This window comes from Mustelus asterias, chromosome 23, assembly GCF_964213995.1.
Source record: "Mustelus asterias chromosome 23, sMusAst1.hap1.1, whole genome shotgun sequence".
NCBI lineage: Eukaryota > Metazoa > Chordata > Chondrichthyes > Carcharhiniformes > Triakidae > Mustelus > Mustelus asterias.
The window spans coordinates 36261627-36288244 of record NC_135823.1 but is presented as its reverse complement, the minus strand read 5'-3'; the positions used below and the strand labels follow the sequence as shown (position 1 = coordinate 36288244).

Genomic DNA, 26618 nt, shown 5'->3' with positions numbered 1-26618 from the left:
TGCACTTTTTTTTTTAAAGTGAATGTTTTGAGGGTTTTCCATTTTAGTTTACCACAAAGCACAACAAATCCCCAAAATCTAGTAGAGTAGTGATCATTATTCAACACATACATACAGAAAAGACCAGCAAATACTCATCAGATTATCAATCATTTTAATCATTGTAATCAGATTACAATTTTGTACAGATAATGAGAGGATACCAGAAGGAGTAGGGGATCTCAGGGTGACTGGATAAAGCCATGAGTACATGGCACCTGGTGCACGCCCTCTTCCACAGGATAACAACCGAATACTTTAATCGGGTAAAATACAACCAATTAGGTCTAATTCAGTATCTCAAGACCTCCAAGCAATGAAAGGATACTCCAGAAAAAGGGGATCATCAGGAAACTGCAATCAGTACAGGATGTGGCATGGCAGTGTACACTCTCATATACAGGAGTCAGTAAGCCAAGGATTTTTACACCACACCAAGACTCACAACACAATAGACCTCACTGCTCTCCAGCCATATCAGAGACACCATTTAGGCCCTACCATAACTGGAAAACTTAAACCATTTTCCACGAAGGAAATTATACCAACAAGGAGAAGAAAAATCGTAAAGACACGTGATATGATGCCCACGAAGTGCCATCAATAGATCTCCCTGTGGGCTTCACAGAATACAAGCTTCCTTACTGAGCGGCCGTTGGCTCACCAATAAGAAGCGGACAGCAGGGGCTTATAAACCTGCTGCTCAACCAGGACCAGTGTTGTAGGTCCCATGGCACAGATTGTCTAGCTGTAAGCTGTGGCTCTTCTTTTGGTATACAATAAAAAGAGTCTTTGGTGACAGGAAACTGAGTCAGACCAAAATACTTCATTGGCGATGAGGAGAATTTGTTTTTTCTCCATCTCTTCCTCCAGACAACCTCCGTAAGTCAAGAATCATCTCCGGTAAGAAAAAGCTATTATGCCTCTTTTTGGGAAACCTGAACTTTATGATACTGGTGGGGAAGACTAGGCTCAGAGTGCATGTCCGTGCTAGTACCACTGAAGGAGATGAAAAACCAGAGGTGATTCTGCTGACGGCATGCGGGGCCCTGACTTTCAGCGTGACCTATCCGGATGCCCCTGACTCAAAAACCTTTAGTGAGCTCGTACACTGGTCAAAAATCACCATGACCCAAAACCCTTGTTATACTTCAGAGATGCCTCTTCAACATGATTGGGAGAACTTCTGGGGAACCTATTTGAGTTCTTGGTTAGCCTTGGTTGGCATAACATTGGAAATTTGGACTGCGTCTTAATGAAATATTGCGAGACAGACTGGCATAAATGACTTAACTACCCAAAATAAGCTGTTGACAGAACCCAATTTGGACTTTAAAAAAGCCATTGACAGTCTTATCGCTTGAGAATGCAGAAAAAGGGGCTCAGTAATTACAGGGGGCATCAAGCAGAAATGTCTTCCAACTAGTGGGAGGGGCCTCGTGTAATCAGTACCCTGTGGATAGTGCTAATGTCAATCCGGTGTTAAAGGGCTCTTTTGATATAGGAATATCATCACTGCAGTGATGACCCCAAAAGTATTAGAGAACATATTCCAGAAAGGTGCAACTGCCAGATGATGGATTAATACAAGCACAGTCAAAGGACACAGCCAAGGCAAAGTTTCAGGAACAGGCAAAACACATGCTGTCCAATGAAAAAGGAGAGGCCAATATCTGACTACCATGCAAGTATCCCTGCTTCCAGAAACAGGGAAATGATGATGGAATTGTATTATCAGAATAATGGTTGCCCCAACAATGGTAGAATTAGTGAATGGCCATCCCTTGAAGATGGAGATGGACATGGGAACTGAAGTCTCTGTTATCAGAGGAGACACACACAAGCATCCAATCTGGCATCCAACTCCTGAATTTAGAAGCTACGAACACCAGACTGGCCACCTACATGGGGGAGCCTCTATAAATAAAAGGAACCACAATTGCCCAGTAACTTACAGGCAGCAATCAGCTCGTCTCCCACTCACTGTTGTATGGGGGCACGGACCAAGTATTATGGGGAAAGATTGGCTCCAGCACATTCAGCTGAACTGGTTGGAGATCTTCAGCCGAGGCATGGGATTGTGGTGGGGAGGGGGGGTAAACTGTATTGAAAATATTAGTAGATACCCTGGAGTTTTCCCAAGAGGGCCTGGGAAAAATAAAAGCGGCCAAGGCCAAGATCTACGTTGATCCCCCACTATATCTAGGTATTGAAGAGCAAGACCAGTCACATACTGCAAGCTGGAGAAGGCAGAAATTCAACTGAGTGCTTTGAAAGTTTAGATATAATAAGGCTTGTGTAATTTTCAGAGTGGGCTGTGCCTGTAATTCCTGTTCTTAAGCCCAACAAATGAGTTTATAGTCCCAAAGACAAATTAACATTAATTTGGGTCTCCAAACCATTTTCCAAATCAATGATTGGTATGCTAAGTTAACAGGTGGCAAGACGTTCTCCAAATTGGAGATGAGCCACACCTATCTTCAGCTTGAATTGGATGAGTTCTCCTGGAAATATGTGATGACCAACATAAGGGGTTCTATGAGTACACTCGTTTGCCCTTTGGGATCTTGTCAGCGTGTGCCATTTTCAAAAGATTTATGGAGAAAATTAATCAAGGGCTACCAAAGGTAGCAGTACATTTAGATGATGTCTTGGTTGTGGGGTTTTGGAACAGAAAACCTAGCCAATTTAGAAGTCTTGCAGAGATTTTCCAGAGTGTGAGTTCATTTGAATGGAGAGAAACGTGTCTTTCAAGTGGCTGGATTAGTAATTTAGAATGGAAACTTTATCCCAAACCTGGCTTCCAAGCTGGCCCTCTTGCATATCCTGCTAAGAAAATACCAGAGATGGTCCTGGGAAACCCCCAGGCAGATGCTTTTCCTGAAGTCAAACATCAGCTACTGTCATCTAACCCATTGGCCCATTTTGACTTTAAGAAAGAGCTTATACTGACTTGTGACACTTCCTCGTACGGGGTTGGGCAGTGCTGTCACATTGCTGGAATGAAGGGACAGGAAAGTCCATTGCGTATGTCTCCAGGATCCTTTCGGACACGGAGCAAAGATATTCTCAGATTCAGGAAGGAGGACTGGCTGTCGTATTTGGTGTGGAAAAGTTCCATCAATACATCTGTGGTAGATGTTTTTCTATAGTTACTAACCATAAATCCTCATTGGGCCTTTTCAAAGAGAACAAGGCAATCACCCCATCACCACCGTTTGCAAAGGATCATACCTAGTGCTGGGCCATGTTATTGAACACCTCCCATGCACTCGGATAGCTGATGCTGATGGTCTGAGTCACCTCCCGTTGTCCACAAGCCTGGCTCTCTTACCAGCATCGGAGGAGCTTGTAATGACTTGCCAGTGCTCACAAGGCAGATAAAGATCCAACCTTGTTGAACACAATGCGCATGATCCTACATAGTGGACTGCAAGGATGGCCTGCCGAAGAAATGAAGCCCTACCTTAAGAAAGGAGACTTAGGGCCCGATTTTACCATTACATCGCGCCCAAAAAAACAGGCGCGAAAACTTGGTATGGTGGGGCGTGAGGCGATTAGCGCGATCTGCGCCCGCGCCCACGCAGATGCCCACTTTACCAAGGCCCGGAAATGGCCACGCTCTGAACCACACCCAAAACGGGCGCAACGGCGATTTAAATGCATTTGCATGCATTTAAATTTAATTAATGGGCTGCCCGCCCGACTTTACCAGCATTTTCCCCTTTACCATCGTGTTCATGCGTCCAGATTCGGCGCAAAACAGACATGCTCGGCAAAGGTCTGTTTCGGGCACTCCAGCTGCTGAAGAGCTAAGTTCAGAGCTTCCAACGACTCTCTGATTCAGATAGGGGGGCGGAGTGCGGAAGAAGGAGGGCCAGATCATTCTCTTGTGAGGGAGAGGGAGGAGGGAGATCCGATCATTCTCTGATGTGGGGGGGGGGGGGGGGCGGGAGGAGGGAGGCCCGATCGTTCTCTGGTTGGAGGGGTGGGGGTGGGAAGGCCCAGTCATTCTCTGACAGGGGCGGGGGAAGGAGGAGGGGGCCAGATCGTTCTCTGGTGGTGGGGGGCGGGGAGAGGCCTGATCATTCTCTCCTGGGGGCGGGAGGACCGATCATTCTCTGGTGGGGAGGGAGGGGAGGAGGAGGGAGGCCAGATCATTCTCTGGTGGGGAGGGAGGGGAGGAGGAGGGAGGCCAGATCATTCTCTGGTGGTGGGGCGGGGGGGGGGGGGGGGGGGGGTGAGGGAGGGGCAGGCAGAGGGGGACAGCTGCCACTCTGCAGGCGATCGGTGGGGGGAAGTGGGGCAGAGGGTCGCGATCGGTCTGGGTAATAGGATGGGGTTGGGTAGATAAGGGGGGCAGTTATGCTGTAGGGGTGGGGTGATGTCTGTGGGGGCTATCGCTCCCGCTTTTCGCGGCCCAGGAGCGATGTGGCAGGGGCACGTTTTTCAATTTTTTTTTCCCCACTGTGTGCGCAGTTCAAAGCTCCGAGCGAAGCTGCAGTGTTTCGGGCACAATAAGCCCCGCCCACAGAGCGATTCAGACCCCGATTTGTTTTCAGGCTAAGTGCGTATGGGGGTGCCTGAGAGCAGTTTTCCAAGTCGGATCTGAATTGCGCCCAGATTCAGCACTTAGAATCAAAATGGTAAAATCGGGCCCTTAGTGCTGAGGATGGGATCATTTTTTGGGGGCCCCGAGTAATTGTTCCGCGCCCAGGATGATGTCCCAATATTAAAAGAACTACATAATGACCACCCTGAAGTATCAAAACTGAAAATGCTGGCCAGGAGTTACATCTGACGGCCCAGTCTTGACTCTGACATCACAGGCTTAGTAAAGTGATGTGACCTGTGCCAGGAAAATCAAACATTCTCTCCCTCAGTCTCCCTGCATCCATGGGACTGGCATGGCAGGACGTGGATGTGTGTACATGTGGGCTTTGCGAGGTCCTTTATGGGTTCCATGTTTTAAATCATGGTGGATGCACACTCCAAGTGATTGGAGGTGCTTGCATGGATTCCACGACTATTCAGGCTACGATTGAGAAATTACGACAAAGTTTCAGTACATATGGAATACCGGAAAGTCCTGGTTTCCAATAATGGCACGGCCTTTACTAGTGGTGATATCCAGAACTTCATGCTCGCTAATGGTATCCAACATGTCCGAATGGCACCTTATCACCTGTCGTCAAAAGGACTGGCAGAATGGGAAGTTCAAACTTTCAAAAATGACATGGAGACAACCAACAGTATCCATGGAGACCAAACTGGCACAATTTTTGTTTGACTACCCACATCACTCATAACAACAGATTGTGCCCCAGCAGAGCTGTTGATGGGACGATGGCTTTGTACCAGAATAAGCCTACCATTCCCAAACTTGGTGGGGAGGGTGGAGTCCCAACAAGAAAACCAAAAAAGTATGATTCTGCAAGAACAGAAAGAATTTTTGTAATGAGTGACCTGGCCCATGTGAGAAACTTCGGGGACGGTCCCAGTTGGGTCCCTGGGATCGTTATGGAGAAAACAAGGCCAGTATCTTACAAAGTCAAAGTCCTGGGGAAACCCTGAAAGAAACACTTAGATCATCTCAGAGCCAGGGAATGCTTCATTACCGGACTTGAAGATGGCCGCCCAACTAACCCTCCACCTGACCTGGATAGGCACAGTTACTACTGCCCTAACCTAGTCAATTTAGCTAAACTAGGATCAATGACACACGGGAAAAAGGGCCAACAGGCCATAGATACTCACATCACCCATATACATTGAATAAAGCCAACTATCCCTATCTCTAGACACCCCAGAGACACCACTTTGACCCCGCCATCAACTAGATTCCATCCATTTCCCCTCAAAGAAATCCTAACAGGATGTAGCTCATACATTCCATGAGCTACATAATCAAGTAACCATTGTCACCACTCACAAAGCTAAGCAAATATAAAAGACCAATGCAAGAAAGGCTAGACATCCAAAGATTAACTGACAATGCTCGAGCGTACACCAATTTATATATTTCCTCCTATTCCAATAACACCAGAGATGCCAACGACAATAAAGAACGAACCAAGTCTTTCATAGGAGATAAGCAAGGATTCCTTAATCCAAAAATAACAGAAGTACAAAAGAAAAACACAACACGAATAGTTCGAACGGGGGGTTTCCACACCCACAATGAGGACTTAAGGCCATACTTACCCCCTCTATACCAAACCACCTGCCCGTCACCCTGCTGAGGCACTACTATCTTATCTATAAATAAAGTGAAGTGTACCAAAAAATATACTCCCTCAGTGTAAATGCAAGTATTACAGCACATAAAAAAAACAGGTAAATACTATACAGCCCTCATGCCATACAACCAATTCAGCATGCTCCCCAATAGAAAGGAGACGACCTACAAACAATCCCCGTACAAAAAAACATCTCCGTATTGCAAACACTGAAACCCAAGAAATAGAATTTGATGCAGGCTCAGAAGCAGATTGGGAAGACTCCCTTACCCACCCCACACCCCTGCTACCACGCATCAAAACCAAGATTGAATGCAAACGGTAACCCAGGATCGGAGCATGTTAGTGGACAAATCTTCTACAGAGAAAAAAAATGGACACTCCTGAGTTTCACAGAATAACAGGTGTCAAACTCCTCTGTACTCAGATATCCCTTGTCAGTATAAAAGACAATGGGCACGATTTTCCCGGCACACTGCACTGCTCGAGTAGCGCAGGAGGCCCAGAAATGTAAGCAGGAGGACTGTAATGGGATTCGCGACCATTTTTAATGATGTAATCAGGCTTGCGCCAGGAAACAGTGCGAGGCTGATAACCATATGGAAATTGACATTTCCATATCATTAGCGAGCCCAGTACAGTATTATCCATCGGGAGGGCGGCGTTCAAGAGGCCAGTGATGGGGGGCCAGTGCTTGTGTCGATCTTGTTGCTGGGAGATTGGCACATGCGCAGTAGTCTGCTCAGCGTGCCGATGCTGGCCTCTCAGGCGGGATTATGCTCCCCCCACCAGTGTGAATCCCCTGACGGACTCTGTGAAACACAGAGTGCCAGAAATTCACCTAAGTGCACCCCAAAAAACAGGCGAAAAAATCTGTTTTCCCACTTGTTGGTTTTCTTTTGGGTAAATCACCCACATTATCACAAAATCAGGAGCATAATCACAAGGGGCAAAGTTCAGGATTAATGATGGACTACAGGATAATATAACCATTCACAAAGTTTAAAAAGGCTAATGCCATTGCAGGATCATTGAGTAACATCCAGGTTCCATCAGATTTCAATTAAGCTTGTGCCCCTCCACCAAATCATTGTTCTGAGACCCCAATAAATAGAAATCTAGACCCCAGCAGTCGGCAAAGACCCGTCTAGCTGCTTCCGCCCTTCTCAAAAAACACCAAGGACAAGACAAGGCCGGTAGTCGGAGTCTTCGATCAACCCCAGGCATTGAAGACTTGATACAAATTGCTCCATTGAATTCGGAACTCGCAGCTGTTAAATTGAAGTTGTGAAAGCATAGCAACCAGTTCTCAAATTTGGCCTAGAATTCATCCTCAGCTCCCCTTGGGAGGCCGGGCGCACAGATACTCCTTCTCTGGCCCCAACTCCCCAAATCAACCAGGACATTCGACACACCCTGCAGCAGGATTTTCAAGGACTTCATCGACTTCAGGAAGCGTCAAGGAGAACATGCCCCTGTCTACATCAACGGGGACGAAGTAGAAAGGGTCGAGAGCTTCAAGTTTTTAGGTGTGCAGATCACCAACATGTCCTGGTCCCCTCCTGCCGACACTATAGTTAAGAAAGCCCACCAACGCCCCTACTCTCTCAGAAGACTAAGGAAATTTGGCATGTCAGCTACGACTCTCACCAACTTTTACAGACACACCATAGAAAGCATTCTTTCTGGTTGTACCACAGCTTAGTATGGCTCCTGCTCTGCCCAAGACCGCAAGGAACTACAGAAAATCGTGAATGTAGCCCAATCCATTATGCAAACCAGCCTCCCGTCCATTGACTCTGTCTACACTTCCCGCTGCCTCAGTAAAGCAGTCAGCATAATTAAAGACCCCACGCACCCAGAACATTTTCTCTTCCACCTTCTTCCGTCGGGAAAAAGATACAAAAGTCTGAGGTTACGTACCAACTGACTCAAGAACAGCTTCTTTCCTGCTGCTGTCAGACTTTTGAATGGACTTACCTTGCATTAAGTTGATCTTCCTCTACACCCTAGCTATGACTGTAACACTACATTCTGCACTCTCTCGTTTCCTTCTCTATGAATGGTATGCTCTGTCTGTATAGCGCGCAAGAAACAATACTTTTCACTGTATGTTAATACATGTGACAATAATAAATCAAATCAAAAGACTGAAGATGAGCACGCACCAGGGAACCTGCCCTCTCCAGTGACAGGATTCTCTTCTCCACTTCACCCATTCTCTTTAATGTACCTCGCAGTTCATCAATGTGACCACCAATAATCTATGCCAGGGAGCGCTGTTGTCCACAACTTCACTCACAATGGCACCGATCATCTCGATGCCTATGGCGTTGCTGAAGTGTAGGCCCGCTCACCAGCGAAATCGCCACTGCAAACTGGGCCCCACCCTGGCCTTCTCTGACTGCCTCAATCAAGGATTTTCTTGACTTAACTCGGCTCACCATTTCCAAAATTTGGCCAGGATCTTCCAGAAACATAGCATAGATTATAAACATCAGGAGCAAATAATAGGGTAAAAGATGAGTAGTGCCCGAGCTTGCGAAAACACAGCCAGTCCCGTGCTTACATAACCTGACCCGTTTGTGTTGCACTTTGATACAACACAAGGCTTGGTGGACCATTTCAGAAGGCGGTTATGAGTAAATCACATTTCTATGGGATTGGGGTCACTTGTAGGTCAGATCAGGTAATGATCACCTTCCCTAAAGGACATTAGCGAATCAAATGGTTTTTTTTCTAGACAATTCTATATTTGATGATCACCATGACTGGTTATGTTTTTTTTAAATTACATGCTAGTTTTTAATGAGCTGCATTTAAATTGAGCAACTGTCATGGTGAGATCTGAACTCATTAGATTTTTAGTCCAGTCCAGAACATCACCAATAGGCATTTTGAAATCATCCCGTCACCCCTATGTGTTGGGTCCTGGCAGTTTTTCTTAAAACTCTGGATTGTGACAGTCTTGCTTTTCTTTAGCTTGACAGTATTGAGTTACTTAACAGGTGTATCCAATTAACTCCATTGATATAATGTTGCCACGCTGCTCCTAACACTGTAGCAGCTCAGTAAAGGCAAGTAAGGAAAACACTGGCCCAGTGGCCAGATACCCAGTATACCAAGTCAAGCGGCCATCAGGTGGGTTTCTCGTGTCTTCCTGTTGATTGCTTTAGTTGTTTTATATCCATGAACAAAGGACTGCAGGTCTAGTTTTAGCACAGGCCCACGTGTTGATTATATTAGATAACAGTTGAGCAGTAGAAGAGGCTGGGGAAAGAGAAAGGGCAGGTGGAGGTGGACAAGAGACAGCGGATGAGGAGGAGGTGGAGGAGGAGGGGTGGAGGAGGAGGTGGAGGAGGAGGGGTGGAGGTGGAGGAGGAGATTGTAGACGGTGTGCTTCTCACTCAGGTGGTGCACTGTAGGCTGCTGTTTAATTATTGCATTAAATTCTTGGTTTTACTCCAGCTCTGGGCCGTGGGAGTTTTTGATAATCAGGCTAAGAAACCTGCTGTCATTAACGAGGGAACATTTGCAATATTTGAAGGGAAGAGCATTATAATGTCTGCTTGTGTCTATTTAATAACTTTCCTGAGGAAGCTGACAGTTTTGTTTTGTTCAGGAAATAAGGAGACAGCAGCTGCTCAGTGCCTGACGTGATGACTTTTAACCAGACAAGAAAGGATTTAGCTTCCCTCTCGAACTTCTACAGGTAAATTTAGAAAGGAATGATGGGTGGATTTCCTGTTCACCGTGTCCCAGTTGTACTAGAGGTTTAAACTGTCTCACAATTCTATCCCTGGTGCTGCTGTATCCCAGTGTTGCTTGTGTCACTGCCACCCATGTGCCATCAGAAACTTCTCAAATACTTTTTAATCTCGCTCTCTTTAAAACTTGAAACGCAAGTTGGTCTTGAGAAAAAAACAGAAGCATTAATGTTCACCAATTCTCTTCTACAGACCCAGCTACGGTTTCCAGGCCTGATTATTTGGACCAGTCCTTCCTTACTGAGGAGCTCTTGTGCTTTCCACAAATAATGGCAATCTTCAATACGTAGAAACTACTCCTGCTCATCGCAGTCTCTCTCACCATCAGTGAAAACCAATTAACCTGCACAGCTTCACACCATCATGTGTCAGGACAACAAGACTATTTTTAAACTGGAATCTTGCAGCCTCCTAACCCGTTGTTTATGTTTCCTTTTCAGATTATGAAATGATTGTTATAATGGTGGCCCACATTAAACCATGGATTCTCAGCCACTTTAGCTATGCTTATTGGACAGCCAATAAAAGAAAATGAGCAGAGTCCAGTCATGTGATTCCTCTGCTTGCTTTTTCAGCCTGGTGTTGTATCTGCTGGGAACACGACCATCCCATCAGTGCTTAGTATACTCTTTTATTTTAAAATTCCTGTTTGGAATATAGCATTCAGATCAGGGCACTGCAATTCATGAATTATATATGGACATTGAAGGGAATGCAGCACAGGAAGCCCAAGAAAGCCCTGGCAGGCACAATCCTTGTCCAAGAGGGCTTCACTGAAGCCACAAACCAGACTTGTTCACCCATATATTTTTTTAAAGCGGCCCTTGTCTTCAAAATGCTCAATCCCACTTATCACAAGACACATGTCCAATGCCATTCAAAGTGGCCAATTCATCCCAAATCAAATCCTTTCTTTGAGAGTCTGCATCACATGCCTTCCCTCATAGAGGAGCGAAATGCTTAAAATCTAAACTTGTTTGGCCTTTGTATTTTGCAGCTGTGTTCCCCAGTTCCAGATTCACTCATTATTTTCAGGTTGAATTTCTTGCATATTTCAACTTCACCTGTACCAAATTAACAGACATGGGGTAGGATTTTCCAGCCCTGCCCGCTGACGGAATTTACATGTGCCACTGAAGTTGATGGATTTAAAGTTTCAACAGCAACAGCTTTCAATATTATGTCATACTAACAGACGTTAATTCCACTAATAGTATATGATGGAGGAATAATACAGCAGCTTGCCTTTAACCTTCAGCAAGCTTATTCTACATACAGCTCAGTAAAAATACAAACTCCTTATAATTCACCCTCAACTGTTCAAGGTGTGCCCTTTTATACTCTTTCGGAGGTTGAGTCAGTAATCACCACCCACCTTTAATACAGCAATTTAGCTCAACAATACAATTGCTAAAGTATGCACTTGCTGATATATTGACAGCAGAAACCCACAACACATTTGAGGCTAAAATGATGGACCATAACTTCTGAGCTCCAGGGTGTTCTCTCTGCGGCGGACACTCCCAAAGATGTGCTGGGGGCAGTTTCCTCAAAGATGTGCCGGGAAAACACCCAACCCGGAGGTTCCCAGGTAGGGTTTGCAACAGCCATTGCCTCAGAAGTGCAAATTTCCCTCGGACATTCACCCTGCACTGTGAACCATCCGAAAATTGAGCTTTAAATTACAAACTTTGGATGGTTTTGACTGGGTTTCATCAATAGCTTTCCGGAAACAGTAAAATCGCTTCCAGGTTCTGGGTAATTATTCTACAGATCCACACTGAATGTACCCCCTTCCTCCCCCATGGGATTCCTCTTGCACCCCCAAAGCACTCCCCCCAAATCCCCTGACTATTACCCGTCCACCCCCTTCCCCACAGGACTCCCCCAGACAACCCCTTCTCCACCCCCCAACCCACCCAGGCCAATGGCCACCAGATCTTACACCTTACCTAATACAAATTATGTCAAGGACCTTTAACCTCACCTGGTTTATGGCAGCTGGTGTTATAAAACTGGGGGCATGGCTTACTTACCCTCGACTCTACAGCCCTCAATGCAACCCTTTGAGCATGTTGCACTGCCCAGCTCTCTCCCAGCCTGAGGTGAGAGGTTGGGTGAGGTAGGATTGCCTGATGTCAAGGCAAGAACTTTCGAGCAGAGTGGCAATCTGATTCAAATGTCACTCCATCACACTTATAGCCCAGCTGGGAACATTATCCTCCTGCATTGAAGGGATAGTAAGGGCAGCACAATGGCACAGTGGTTAGCACTGCTGCCTCACAGCGCCAGGGACCTGGGTTCGATTCCCGGCTTGGGTCACTGTGTGGAGTTTGCACGTTCTCTCTGTGTCTGCATGGGTTTCCTCCAGGTTCCTCCCACTATCTGAAAGACGTGCTAGTTAGGTGGATTGACCCGAACTGGCGCCAAAGTGTGGCGACTAGTGGAATTTCACAGTAACTTTATTGCAGTGTTAATGTAAGCCTTACTTGTGTCTAATAAATAAACCTTTTTTTAAAAACTTTTTTACTTTTAAGTTTATAGCTGATGGGCTGAATATTATTCAAGGAATAAACATGCTATTTCCTTTGAAGGCCGCCTATGGTAAGTCAACAGACACTAATATTACACTTTAAATAGCCCATACAACAACGACAGATCTCACAGATTTACTGGCAATCCCCGTAGAACATATGTTACCAAACGCTGCCACACACACACACACTTTACAGATGGTGGCAGCAGTTCTGATTTTTGTTCTGGGGATTGGAGTGGCGCGGGGTGGGGGGGCGGTTAGAATTTCTGCTTGTTGATGCCAGAATGAGTGTGAAGGCTGTTAGGTGCAGAAGTGGGCTGGGCGGAAGGCTTGTGCCTGTTCTCCAGCACTAATTCAAATGAAAAACAACCCTTGCCTTCCGACACACTCTCCATGTCCTATCCATGCCATCTATGCTACTTCATACCATCACCAGCCCCACTGGGTTTTCATGTCCCCATGCCAACACATGCCCTCTACCCAACCCCATGACCCCTCACACCCTCCATAACCCTCTATCTAACCTCATGGCCTTCAGACCCATAGCCTTTTATATCCCTTATGGCACTGCCAGCCTGAGACACTGGGATTGCTCACTGGCACTGCCATCCTGGCAGGGCCTGATGGGAGAGATCGATCCGTAGGAGAGGAGGGAAGGGGGGGAGCTTTGCATCGTGGGGTGATCGGTTGGGGGGGGGGGCGGCAGTGACCAGCCGAGGCAGTGATTGGGGGTATTGTCGGCACTATGTCCATGGGTGAGGAGTGACAGATCTCCTCTGTATTGTACAGAGTGCCGTAAATTACCATAATCAACCTCACTGGAAAAATGGGCGAGAATACAGGAAACATTCTTGCCCGTTTTACACTCAGAATTTTTCTGAGAAAATTCCACCCAATATGTCTACTGATTGCATCAACATTTTAAACAAGAAAACACTTAGTAGAAAACATTCAATATGTAGAAATTCCTTCAACTCATCTCTTATGAAATCAAAGATTTCTATTCTATAACCACTTGGAGCTGTCAAACTACTCACTTAACAGACTATCATCACAGTATGGTGCTTGTAAAATCAGTCACTGCAGCACTAATCTGATAATGAAATATCAAGCACTAATTTTTCTTTTGAACTCCAGATATTTTATATTAAATTTAAACCCCAAGATAAAATCACTGACAGCTTTGACCGTTCCAATGAGTTTATGCACTTTTTTTTTTGCACAACCACGTTTAGTTTTAATAATCCAAAAGAATGCCTTCCCTCTCCCAAAGGTGTCCCAAGCCCATATTCAAAGGTGTATTGGACTATCCAAATGAATCTTCCAAGATCAGACCAACTCTTATATGGTGTAATCTGCACATGCCAAGATTCACACTCCTGGGCTACCAATATCCCACTTCAGTGGAGATAGCTGATCATTTAAATGGCCAGCTGCCTCCACGAGTTGCGCATGTGTGAACGCTGGCTCAACTCCAGTTGCAACCCTGCAAAAATTACAAATGTCTTGTTTGGGTGCGGTGCTTAGGATTATTGGCCATTGCCTCAATTTTCATCAGGATGGAGAGGCTTTCCATTGTGGCAAAAATCTGTGCCTTCGTTTCACTTTCAGTTAGGGACTGTCTCAAAAAAATACAGGCTTTGAGTGTGAATCTTGGCATGTGCAGATTACACCATATAAGAGTTGGTCTGGTGAACTGAGACTATGGAAATGTTTACACTGCAAAGCAACCAGGAGCAGGTGAATAGGTTGCAATGTTTTAATGAGGGCTGGGACTTTACAAGATTAATATAGGAAGGCAAGGAAATTTAACACAGCATGGTCTTCTTTTAAGTTTCCTGCTGATTAATTAACTCTCTTATGATGTTAGATAACTGAGCAGAATCTAATTCAAGGCAATTTGCATGTTGATAAGCTAAAGCTTTTTTCTTCTTTTGGACTGATCCATCTTAACTAATGATAAACTCAGCAATTACCAGGCAGTAAACATGTTCCAATGAAGCCCAAAGTAAACTGGAGGAACAGCACTTCATCTACCGATTAGGCACATTACAACCTTCCAGATTTAACATTAAGTTCAATAACTTCAGTCCGTGAACTCTCTTCTCCATCTTCACTCCATTTTTTTTATTTCCATCAATTTATTTTCATTTCTTCCACTGATTCATTTTTCCATCCCCTTTTTTAATCCTGCTTTCCATCTTTTTTTTCCCTTACCACTGTCTCCCCCCCCGCCATCCCACCCCACTAGGGCCATCTGTTACCTGTTCCAGGTTGTCCGTTGCTACATTGCTTACATTTGTTCTGTTATTAATACATTCTGATCTCTTAATGTGCTACCATCAGTACCCTTCTTAGCCATGGTCACCACCACTTACATTCCCTTTGTCCTTTTGTCCATGATATCTTTGTCAATCTGTCCAGACTTGAAACGTTAGCTCTGTTCTCTCTCGAGCATTTTCAGTTTTTGTTTTGGATTCCAGCATCCGCAGTAATTTTCTTTTAGCAAATATTGGTTATTTTTTCCACCATTTGTTAATCACAACAACGTTTTCACTTAAATCATGAGTTTATTCCATCTACACCTAGGGTAGAATCATCCCAGAAATCAGCGAAGTCCGATTTCGGATGGGGAAAGTGGCATTTGGCCCACCAATGACAATGGGGGCTTTTTCCAGAATATCGTGCGGCACTTAGTGAAAAAATAAGCAGGAATGGGTTTCACATCAGATCGCCTCTTTTCACCAGCCCCGCCATCACCTCAGCACTCCAATCATCTGGCACCATATTTAAAGACCACCTGCACACAGATGGCACACTTCAGGAAGCCACTATGAAGTTATGGCCATCAAAGCCAAGAAGAATACTGCTCCAAAATTCTCAGGCACCTCCCTCGAGCACCTGCTGAATGCAATTGAGGTCCACTGTGATATTCTATTCCCACACTCTGGGCGAGACCAACATCCAAGGTGATCAATCCAGTATGGGAGGTGGTGGCAGCGCTGGTCAGTGCCAACACCCTGCAGAAGAGGACAGCCATCTGATGCTGCAAGAGGATGAATAATCTCCTCGGTTATGTCAGGGTAAGTCACTCTTTTCATTATTTAGAACTCACACACTCATATCCACATATCTACAGGGATTTCTCTCAAAACCAGCTCAAGAGACACCAACACTAACTCACACACGCACACACACATCTTCATCTCCCATGCAAGTTGGATTCTCATCACCACCCTGGTCGCACTCACCATCCACACATACCAAGTATTCTTACCATTTACCTTGGCATGCATCCTGCTTGCACTCTTGCCATCTGTCTTCCTGCAGAACATGCTGGTACAACAAAAGGGAGCGATTCCAGGCAGGTGGAACAATGCCAGAACTCAAGGTTCGCATGGACTTTGAGGAGAGCGCCATTCATCTGGCCTGTGAGGATGTGGACCGTTTCTGCACTGATGGTGTGGTTGGCAGCACTCAACCAATTGAGGATCAGCCTCAATGAACCTCACAGCTATGAATGTGTCCCGAGCTTATCTACCTAGTCTGGACATTGCCATAGCCTCATAGTTGACATCCTAGAGAATGTCCTCAGCCTGATCCCCATTGATGTCCTCCTCATTGGTAGGGACATACCACTCCTCTATCTCCTCCTCAGACAGTTCCTTACCCCCTTGCAGAGCCAGGTTGTGTTGGACGCAGCAGGCAATGACAATGCACAAGACCCTCTGTGGATTGTATTGCAGGGTTTCACCAGATTGGTCCAGCCACCAGAACGTTATCTTCAGTATCCTTATGGTTTGCTCAAACGAAGTGAGAACTGCAGCATGAGTCTCATTATATCTTATCTCTGCCGCATTGTGGTCTCTGCACAAGCATCATCAGCCACATGTTCCCGAGTTGCCAACCCTACAGCCTCTGCGGATCCCGAAAGATGTCAGGGATCTGAGAGCAGCTGCAAAGGTAGGAGTTGTGGGCACTCCCTGGAAATCATGCACACACTTGCAGGATTCACTTGGTATGGTTGCAGTCCAGCTGAACATTCAGCAAGTGGAAGTCCTTGCGGTTCACATAGTTGACAGCTTGATGCCACGGTGCTCTAAGTGCCATGTGAGTGCATCTGTGGAAAACCAGACAAATGCACAAATCCGATTGCTGTTGCTTCCTGGTTTGCCTGATCTAGTCAAAATGCTTGAAGTTCTTTTGTCTGTGACCTGGATGAGGTCACCTGTGGAGCCTTGGAAGGAGCACTGGCGTACAAAGTGAGTGTTACCGTCACTTTCAGTGACACTGGCAGTAATCCCTACCAAGACATCATGGCACCACATCCTGTAGCAGGGGGCATTTGTGATCAACCAGTTTCCTGGACATACATGGTCTTTGGCAACACTGGTTTTCAGACATCTGCAGGTATGTCAAGCGCTGTCTGTAGATCCTGGGTCCAGTAAGTCACCTACCAGCGTCGACTCTCGGGGTTCATGCTATGCATGGGAGCAGGTTCCGTCACCCCTTCCTCTTGATGGTTCTGATCCTGCCTTTGGTGAACCAAGTGCCAATGTCGACATCTTCTTCTTCCCTGTCCATAAGCGAGAAGGTTAACAGTGAGATCACCAGGCTCCATGTGCCATGGGTCCATGGGTCTTCTCACTTCAGTATCAAAGAGAGACACTTGATGGTTAGCATTTGTTTGCTAAGGACCACTCTTTGTCCATTCATCTCCAGCTACTTATCAAAGCCAACTTACTTATATAATGGCCACAACATTGATGCCCAGTTCGAATGCTGGTTGGACAAGACCCCATACCACCCTCATTCAACACCACATGACCGAGTGGCGAAAGCTTTGGTCACTTGACTGCATCCTGAGCTCTTATCTCAGGTGCAGGCATTGTCCTAATCATCACTTCAAGGCCTTGCGCTCAGCTTGGCCCATTGGTGGCACTTGTCAATAGGCATTTCAGCACACGCTAAGGATTAGAAACATAGAAACATAGAAGATAAGTCCCCTGGGCCTGATGAAATATATCCTAGGATTCTTTGGGAGGCAAGGGATGAGATTGCAGAGCCTTTGGCTTTGATCTTTGGGTCCTCACTGTCCACGGGGATGGTGCCAGAGGACTGGAGAATGGCGAATGTTGTTCCTCTGTTTAAGGAAGGGAATAGAAATGACCCTGGTAATTATAGACCGGTTAGTCTTACTTCGGTGGTTGGTAAATTGATGGAAAAGGTCCTTAGGGATGGGATTTACGACCATTTAGAAAGATGTGGATTCATCCGGGATAGTCAGCACGGATTCCTGAAGGGCAAGTCGTGCCTCACAAATTTGATTGAATTTTTTGAGGAGGTAACTAAGTGTGTTGATGAAGGTAGGGCAGTTGATGTCATATACATGGATTTTAGTAAGGCGTTTGATAAGGTCCCCCATGGTCGGCTTATGATGAAAGTAAGGAGGTGTGGGATAGAGGGAAAGTTGGCCGATTGGATAGGTAACTGGCTGTCTGATTGAAGACAGAGGGTGGTGGTGGATGGAAAATTTTTGGACTGGAGGCAGGTTGCTAGCGGAGTGCCACAGGGATCAGTGCTTGGTCCTCTGCTCTTTGTGATTTTTATTAATGACTGAGAGGAGGGGGCTGAAGGGTGGATCAGTAAATTTGCTGATGACACCAAGATTGGTGGAGTAGTGGATGAGGTGGAGGGCTGTTGTAGGCTGCAAAGAGACATAGATAGGATGCAAAGCTGGGCTGAAAAATGGCAAATGGAGTTTAACCCTGATAAATGTGAGGTGATTCATTTTGGTAGGACTAATTTAAATGTGGATTACAGGGTCAAAGGTAGGGTTCTGAAGACTGTGGAGGAACAGAGAGATCTTGGGGTCCATATCCACAGATCTCTAAAGGTTGCAACTCAAGTGGATAGAGCTGTGAAGAAGGCCTATAGTGTGTTAGCTTTTATTAACAGGAGGTTGGAGTTTAAGAGCCGTGGGATTATGCTGCAACTGTACAGGACCTTGGTGAGACCACATTTGGAATATTGTGTGCAGTTCTGGTCACCTCACTATAAGGAGGATGTGGAAGCGCTGGAAAGAGTGCAGAGGAGATTTACCAGGATGCTGCCTGGTTTGGAGGGTAGGTCTTATGAGGAAAGGTTGCGGGAGCTCGGGCTGTTCTCTCTGGAGCGGAGGAGGCTGAGGGGAGACTTAATAGAGGTTTATAAAATGATGAAGGGGATAGATAGAGTGAACGTCCAAAGACTATTTCCTCGGGTGGATGGAGCTATTACAAGGGGGCATAACTATAGGGTTCGTGGTGGGAGATATAGGAAGGATATCAGAGGTAAGTTCTTTATGCAGAGAATGGTTGGGGTGTGGAATGGACTGCCTGCAGTGATAGTGGAGTCAGACACTTTAGAAACATTTAAGCGGTTATTGGATAGGCACATGGAGCACACCAGGATGATAGGGAGTGGGATAGCTTGATCTTGGTTTCAGATAAAGCTCGGCACAACATCGTGGGCCGACGGGCCTGTTCTGTGCTGTTCTATGTTCTATAGGAGCAGGCAGAGGACATTTGGCCCGTTGAGCCTGCTCTGCCATTTATTACAATAATGGCTGATCATCCAACTCAATAGCCTAATCCTGCTTTTTCCCCATAACCTTTGATCCCATTCGCCCCAAGTGCTATATCCAGCTGCCTCTTGAATACATTCAATGTTTTGGCATCAACTACTTCCTATGGTAACGAATTCCACAGCCTCACCACCCTTTGGGTGAAGAAATGTCTCCTCACCTCCGTCCTAAATGGTCTACCCCGAATCCTCAGACTGTGACCCCTGATTCTGGACTCCCCCACCATCAGGAATATCCTCCCTGCATCTACCCTGTCTAGTCCTGTTAGAATTTTAAAAGTCTCTGTGAGATCCCCCAACTAACCTCAAGCAGTGTGTCATGACCATCTTTCTAAGGGGATATTATAGCTTGCCCAGTCGAGCAATGGTACTGCCACACCATAGCAGTTCCCCACCCAGTGATTGAGTGGAACCTTCAGTCTGTGCTGACTCCACCCCTTCCCCAACTGCACTGAAGCCCATGCCCCAGGCTTCTCTACCCTTCTCTCTCTCTTCAACCCTTCAATGAAGCCTGAGCCCAGAAGGCAATCTTGTATAAGACTAGCCCCCAAAGCCACTCCAGAGGTGCTGTGCCAGCTTGAGTGCATTCACCTCAGAGTTTCCCTTGGAGTTCTGTTTGGCAGGTGTATGCCTTTCGAAACCAGTTGTACATCATGCTGTTCTGACAGCATGCCACCATGGATTCCAGCTTATGAACCTGATAATGGTATGCTGATGTATTATAATGACGTTCCCGACATTGAACAGTGGGAAACATGACCAGCCACTGACAGGGGGAGGGGACGATTGCATTCAGCATTTCCATCACTAGGAAACATGACTAAGGCCTTCTTGCAATATTTTCCATTCATACCACCAAGCTCACCCGCCATGAAAGGTAATGGAAAATCTAGGCCCCAGTCTTTCACCAACACCATGAAACAAACAAAAATCTACCAAAAATTCTGTGCATATGGTGAACATTGGGCACACTTGATTTCCTCCAGCAACCTTGCACATTCTGTGCTGTTTGTAACAGAAAATACCTTGGGATCAACGAATTGCTGCCTGCTCACGGGGCAGCAGGACAGCCGGGTGTAGAGTTTGTGACAGATGTACCCACAGCTACCAGAATTATAGATAACTTCTACAATGAATTTGAATAATATGCTATTTTAGCAAAGGGTAAAATTAATATTAAAGGGTGTCATATAAACATGTTTAACCTTTGCACCCGCTGATATCACCACTGGTAATTTTTAGGCTCACACCTCCTGTGAAACTAACTTTCAAGTATCGAAGTTATGCAGAAAAACCTCTCACTTTCATTCAGCAGGTACTCTTGTGTATAAATTAGCATTCCCACTTCAGGGATAAACCATTGACTGAAGAATACATGGGATACCTACCAATCAGAACCTGGCTGGCAGGTCATCAACCAACTCCCTCCCTTTACACACTGGCAATTAACCCCTAATAATCTGACACTTTCCGACCGACTTCATCTCTTATTATAAATGCAGTTTGTCAGTCTATTATAATGAAGTTCCAGTGAACATCTGACAGTAGTGACTTCAATTATTTAAGGAATACTGTAAACATAAGATGGCATAAGTATGGCCCTTGTGGGTGGTAAATGATTACAGAAGAGAAAAACCTTTCTCTGATTGCTGCTAAATCACAACCACTGCACACCCCTCAAATAGTTTATCTGATATGATGAGGCATCTCACACACTTCGGCTAAACTCAGTTAAAATAATGCTGCAGGCCAGGGACAGGGTCCCAGTAAAGGATGATGAGAAAATGGGGATGCTCTGTGAAATGTTGACTGCTTGCAACCCTGTATAAATAACCATTTCATATTACGGTAAATGTGTGTGGGCACAAATTTGTAAGAGCGCCAGGAGATTTCTGCGGTTTGTAATTGCTTAGTTATTCTGAAGAATTCTGCATTCCTGCAGTGAGTAAATATTGCGTGGGCACATTGCAAGGAAATACTGCAAAATGAAACTGGGATTGTGTGACTCCCCACTCCCCCTGCCAGCTGAGGTATACATGTTTGCCTGACCATGTTCAGCAAACAATAATCATTGTATGAAAGGATCACCAGGCCAGTCAGGGAGAACATCAATGCTCAGCGTTAATGAGACTGAACACATATTTCCTTTAAGAATGCAAGAAAAAAACGTCAGCTTCCCATTGTCCCACACACTCCACGCACCAACCCCCTCCTCATTTTCCTAATCCCACTCCAGGCAGGTGAAATTATGGCCTCTGCTCTCACTAAATCAGAACCACTGCACACCCCTCAAATAGTTTATCTGGGTGGGCTCATTAACAGTAGAGAGAGGCCCCTGTCTGATTTCCATCACCTGGAAGGAATAGGCAGATGAGGCAGCATTGCACCAAAGAGGAGAGGATGGTCTCACAAGAGGGTACAAGAATTCTGAAGACAGGAGTAACATTTTTATGGAACGATTGGATTGATAATGAGATGGGGAGTGGGGCAATGGCCTTCGCCTTCTGTAGAGTGATTGAGGATGATTGTCACCACTATCCAGGGGCTACTGAAACCATCGCTTGAAAATAGCAGTGGCAGCAAAGGAAATCATACAGAAGCCTGGGTATCACTCTCCTGCTGTCATTAACATGTGGTGGATACAAAAGAGATAGCAGTGTCCTTCCTGGTACAGGAAGAAGATTATAGTTAGGGCCGAAAGGCAATGGAAACGGACTTACTTGAGCAATCTTGCACCTTCTCCACGTGGGTCAAGCATCTTCAAAACATCCATTACACTCCCACCTTGAACGCTACAACCTAAACATTACTGATAATGCACCAAATCTCTAAAACCTGGTTATCACTGATATTGCATTGCAAACTGTCCACACCTCTATCGTAGCAATGTACCTTACTCAACCCTAAATCCCCGCAGTTCAGCATTTATAAAACTACTGGCGCACTCACTCCTACATAATTACTAGTGGATATATTTGAAACCTTTGAGCATTGACAAAAATGTTCTTACCTCAGAGGCTGGTCCTGTATCTGCACCCGGGCAGGAGAAGGTGACAAATTCATGACATCGTTTGTGGACGACAAAGGAGCAAACTATAAATGAGAACATAGAATATTATCAGTCAAGTGATATCCCAACCAACGAACACCCACCAATCAAAGCAGATCAACCAATAAATCAATCAGAACATACAAACCAGTCAACGCACATCAACTAATCAGTGGGATTAGGGTAGATAATTTAGTGCTCATTGCACTTGGGATTCACATGAGCCGGAAAGGAATGAAAATTGATATTTGCTCAATCCCCACCTTAACTGTTTACAGTGCAAAATAATTGAAGATCAACAAAAGCATCCTGAATATCTCTGCAAATAATGTGCATGAAATAATAGCTCCTCTGTGTAAAAGTTCAACCACAATTATTTCATTGAGCTGAAAAAACAAATGTACCTGTCAGCCTTTAAATAATGCCCGGAGAGCTGGGGATAATAACTGTCCCAACCATGCACACTCATTACTTCTAAACCACCAGCCACTTCATTAGATGCATTTGGTTTGCTATCAGCTCGTGATATTGATTAGAATTGCCTCCCAGTGGCAACCCAAGAATGAACTGCTGCAAGGAAATGAACATTGTAATTTTTATTACTGCAAACTTCAGTTAGATTTCAATGCGAGCATAAGGAGCAGTCTTCTATTCTTCCTTTTTCACCTCATTGCTCTTGAAAAGCAACGGTTCATGACTACCTGCAATTCTTAGGCCGGGATGTTTGGGATTTTCGCCTCACACCTCCCACTCATCCCGAGCCCTCCCTGTGGCATGTTTTCTGGCGGTGAAGACAGCTCACCATAGGCCACCGGTAGGATCTTCTGTTCCCACCCAGGTCCATGGTTTCTGCATGTCTCGCCCACCCCACCGCCAGGGAACCTGCCATGGGTGGCCTCCATCAGCGGGACAAGAAGATCCCACCATCAGAAAAGCCCGGAAAATCTTTCCCTTATTAGCTCATTCAAAAGGCTATTCAGTTGTGAGGTCATAAAAATATTTTTACGGGCTAATTTATATTGATGGTCACAGGTGTCAGTCCATTTGATGCATTCTGGGTCAGCATCAAATAGTCTGTACAACAAGGGATCAATAAAGAGCAAAGCTCTATCTTCACTGTCCCATCAAATGAATCGCTGAGCAGAAACTGATAGCCAAATTCCGCACATGAGGACGGCCTCAACCGGGATCTTGGGTTCATGTCACACTATCTGTAACCCCCACAACTTGCCTGGGCTTGCAAAATCTCACTAACTGTCCTGGCTGGAGATAATACACATCTCTTTAACCTGTGCTTAACCCTCTCTCCACTCACATTGTCTGTACCTTTAAGACTTGATTACCTGTAAAGAGTCGCATTCCAACCATTATCTTATAAATTGAATTAGTGTCCGTATATGCCCTGTTTGTGAACACAACTCCTCACTCACCTGAAGAAGGAGTGAGACTCCGAAAGCTTGTGCTGCCAAATAAACATGTTGGATTTTAACCTGGTGTTGTGAGACTTCTTACCCATCAAATGCACTCAGGGTAGGTAAAACTCTGTTTAGATGCAAGGTAAAGTTCCACCTTCACTATCCCTTCAAGAACACCAGATATGGCACAAGTTTTTATTTTATTCTTTCATGGGATGTGTGTCATTGGAACGGTCAGCATTTGTTAACCATCCCTAATTGTCCTTGAGATGGTGGCGAGCTGCATTCTTTTATCACTGCAGTCCAACTACTGTAGATGCACCTACAGTGCTGTGTGGCCAAATGGGCCATCTAAAATGGCAATTTATAGAGCACTCTGGGACAATTGAGCAAGAACTAAAACAGCAGGCTGCAGCCTAAAAGACAGAGATAAACAGGTTGCAGCTCAGATGACCGAATACACAGGATATGGGCCATCTCCAGGACAAAGGGGACTTTCTGGTCAAACTGGGGGGTTGTTTACCAGACATAGGGGTGCCTTAACCCCTTATTTGGGAGAGAAGTGTGTGTCCTACGTGGCCCCAGCACCTACAGACATGGCCATTGGGGACACACCCAGAGATTGGTGTGCCAGCACCCGATTGGACTTTATTGATCAGGGTGATCAAGTCCTGATCGATTGATTGGCAATGGCCAAAAGGGGCGCGAAAACCAACGGGGTATAAAAGGGTGCTGCGCAACAAAGAATCTCTCTCTCTCTCTCTCTGACCCCACGAACGAGCTACAACAACGGTAACCATCGCCAGCAACGACCAGCACGAGGAGAGCCACCACACCCGAGAAGGAAGGAAGATCAGAGCCAGAGTGCCAGACCAGACTATGCAGAGGACTACAGAGACCAGCGTACAGGTAAAGGCCAATATCTGCCTGGGTACTTGCCAGTCACGCAAAGTTAAGTCAAGGTCTAGTATTGGACTTGAACTTTAGTATTTCTGTAAGATAACTTATTGTTGGTTGGGTGGGTGATTATTGATTGTATGTTTAAATAAATATTGTTGTATTAACAAGAAGTCTACTCGCAATTTTTTGTCCACCGTATAAAACAGACTGTGCAGCAGGCACAAGAGCTGTTAGAAAGGGCGGCCCAGCCTAGCGACATTTGAGAAACAGAGACTTAGTTCCCCAGTCAGGATAACGTGTGGCTTGCAAGGGAACTTGAAGGCAGTGGTAATCGAATGTGACAGCTGCCCTTAGCCTTCTGGGTGGTAAAGGCTGCAGGTGATGGTGGGAGATTCAGCAGTGGTCTTGCTGTTGAATCTTAAGGGATGATGGTTAAGATTCTCTCTGATCAGAAATGGTCATTACCACTTGTGTGGAATGAAAGTTACTTGCCACTTATCAGCCCAAGCCCGAATATTATCCAGATCTTGCTGCATGTCAGCACAGACTGCTTCAGTATCTGAAGGATGGTATGAAATACTGTGCAATCATCAGCAATGGCGGAAGAAAGGTCATTGATGAAGCAGCTGAAGATGGGTGGGCCGAGGACACGATCCTGAGGAACTCCTGGGACTGAGATGTTTGGCCTCTGAGAACCACAACCATCTTTCTTTGTTACAAGCAAAATATTGTGGATGCTGGAATCTGAAACAAAAACAGAAGAATGCTGGAAAATCTCAGCAGGTCTGACAGCATCTGTGGGGAGAGAATAGAGCCAACATTTCGAGTCTAGATGACCCTTCGTCAGAGCTCTGACAAAGGGTCATCGAGACTCGGAATGTTTGCACCTTTGTTTGTGCTAGGTTTGACCATCCAGTGGACAGTTGCACCCATGATATCCATTGACTTCAATCTTTCTAGGGCTCCTTGATGCCACACCTTCTCAAATGCTGCCTTGATGTTAAGGCCAGTCACTCCCTCTCACCTCTTGAATTCAGCACTATTGTCCATGTTTGGATGAAGGCTGTAATGAATTTGGAAGCTGACTGGCCCTAGTAGAAGCCAAATTGAGCCTTGGCAAGTGAGTAATTGGTGTGTAAATGACACTTGAAAGTACTATTGATGACATCTTCAATCACTTTGCTGATGATTGAATGTAGGCTGATGGTTTTTAAAAATTCTTTCATGGGATGTGGACATTGCTGGAAAGGCCAGCATTTATTGCCCACCCCTAATAGCCCTTAGAAGGATTGGATTTGTCCTGTTTTCTTGTGGCAATTTCCCACATTGCTGAGCAGATATCAGCATTGCATCTGCACAGGAACAGCTTAGTTAGGAGTTTATTATAGAATCCCTTCAGTGCAGAAGGAGGCCATTCGGCCCATTGAGTCTACACCGACTCTCTGACACAGCATCTTACCCAGGCCCAATGCCTGCAACGCCACACATTTATCCCATGAATCCCCCTAACCTACACATCTTTGGACTGTGACAGGAAACCGGAGCACCCGGAGGAAGCCCACACATACACAGGGAGAGTGTGCAAACTCCACAGTCACCCAAAACCGGAATTGAATCCAGGTCCCTGGTTATGGTGCAGCTAGTTATACAGCTTCCGTACTACTGCTGGGATCTTGTCAGGGACCTTAGTCTTTGCTGTAGCCAGTGTCTTCAGCCATTTCTTGATATCACTTGGAGTGAATCAAATTGATTGAAGACTGGCATCTGTGATGCTGGGGTCTCAAGAGATGGATCATCCACTCTGCACTTCTGGATGAAGATGGTTGCAAAAGCTTCAGCCTTGTCTTTAGTGCTGATGTGCTGGGCTCACAGACTATTGAGGATGCTGATGTTTGTGAAACGTCCTTCTCCTACTAGTTGTTTAATTGCCCACCACCATTTAAGATTGAATATGACAGGACTTCAGAGCTTACTGCAGAGCTTAGATCCATTTGTTGTGGGCCTACTTTGCTCTGTCTATCACATGCTGCTTCCAGTGTTTAGCATGCA

At 45.6% G+C, this 26618-nt stretch overlaps 1 protein-coding gene across 2 annotated transcripts in view; it reads right to left on the bottom strand.

Moving 5' to 3' along the window:
• Positions 1-26618, bottom strand: part of LOC144510643 (protein kinase C beta type) — a 288328-nt gene that overhangs the window by 120263 nt on the left and 141447 nt on the right. For both annotated transcript variants that reach the window (XM_078240297.1, XM_078240296.1), the window contains exon 3: positions 22216-22298. In XM_078240297.1, coding sequence (XP_078096423.1) covers positions 22216-22298 — 83 coding nt within the window. The remainder of the gene's footprint in view (positions 1-22215; positions 22299-26618) is intronic.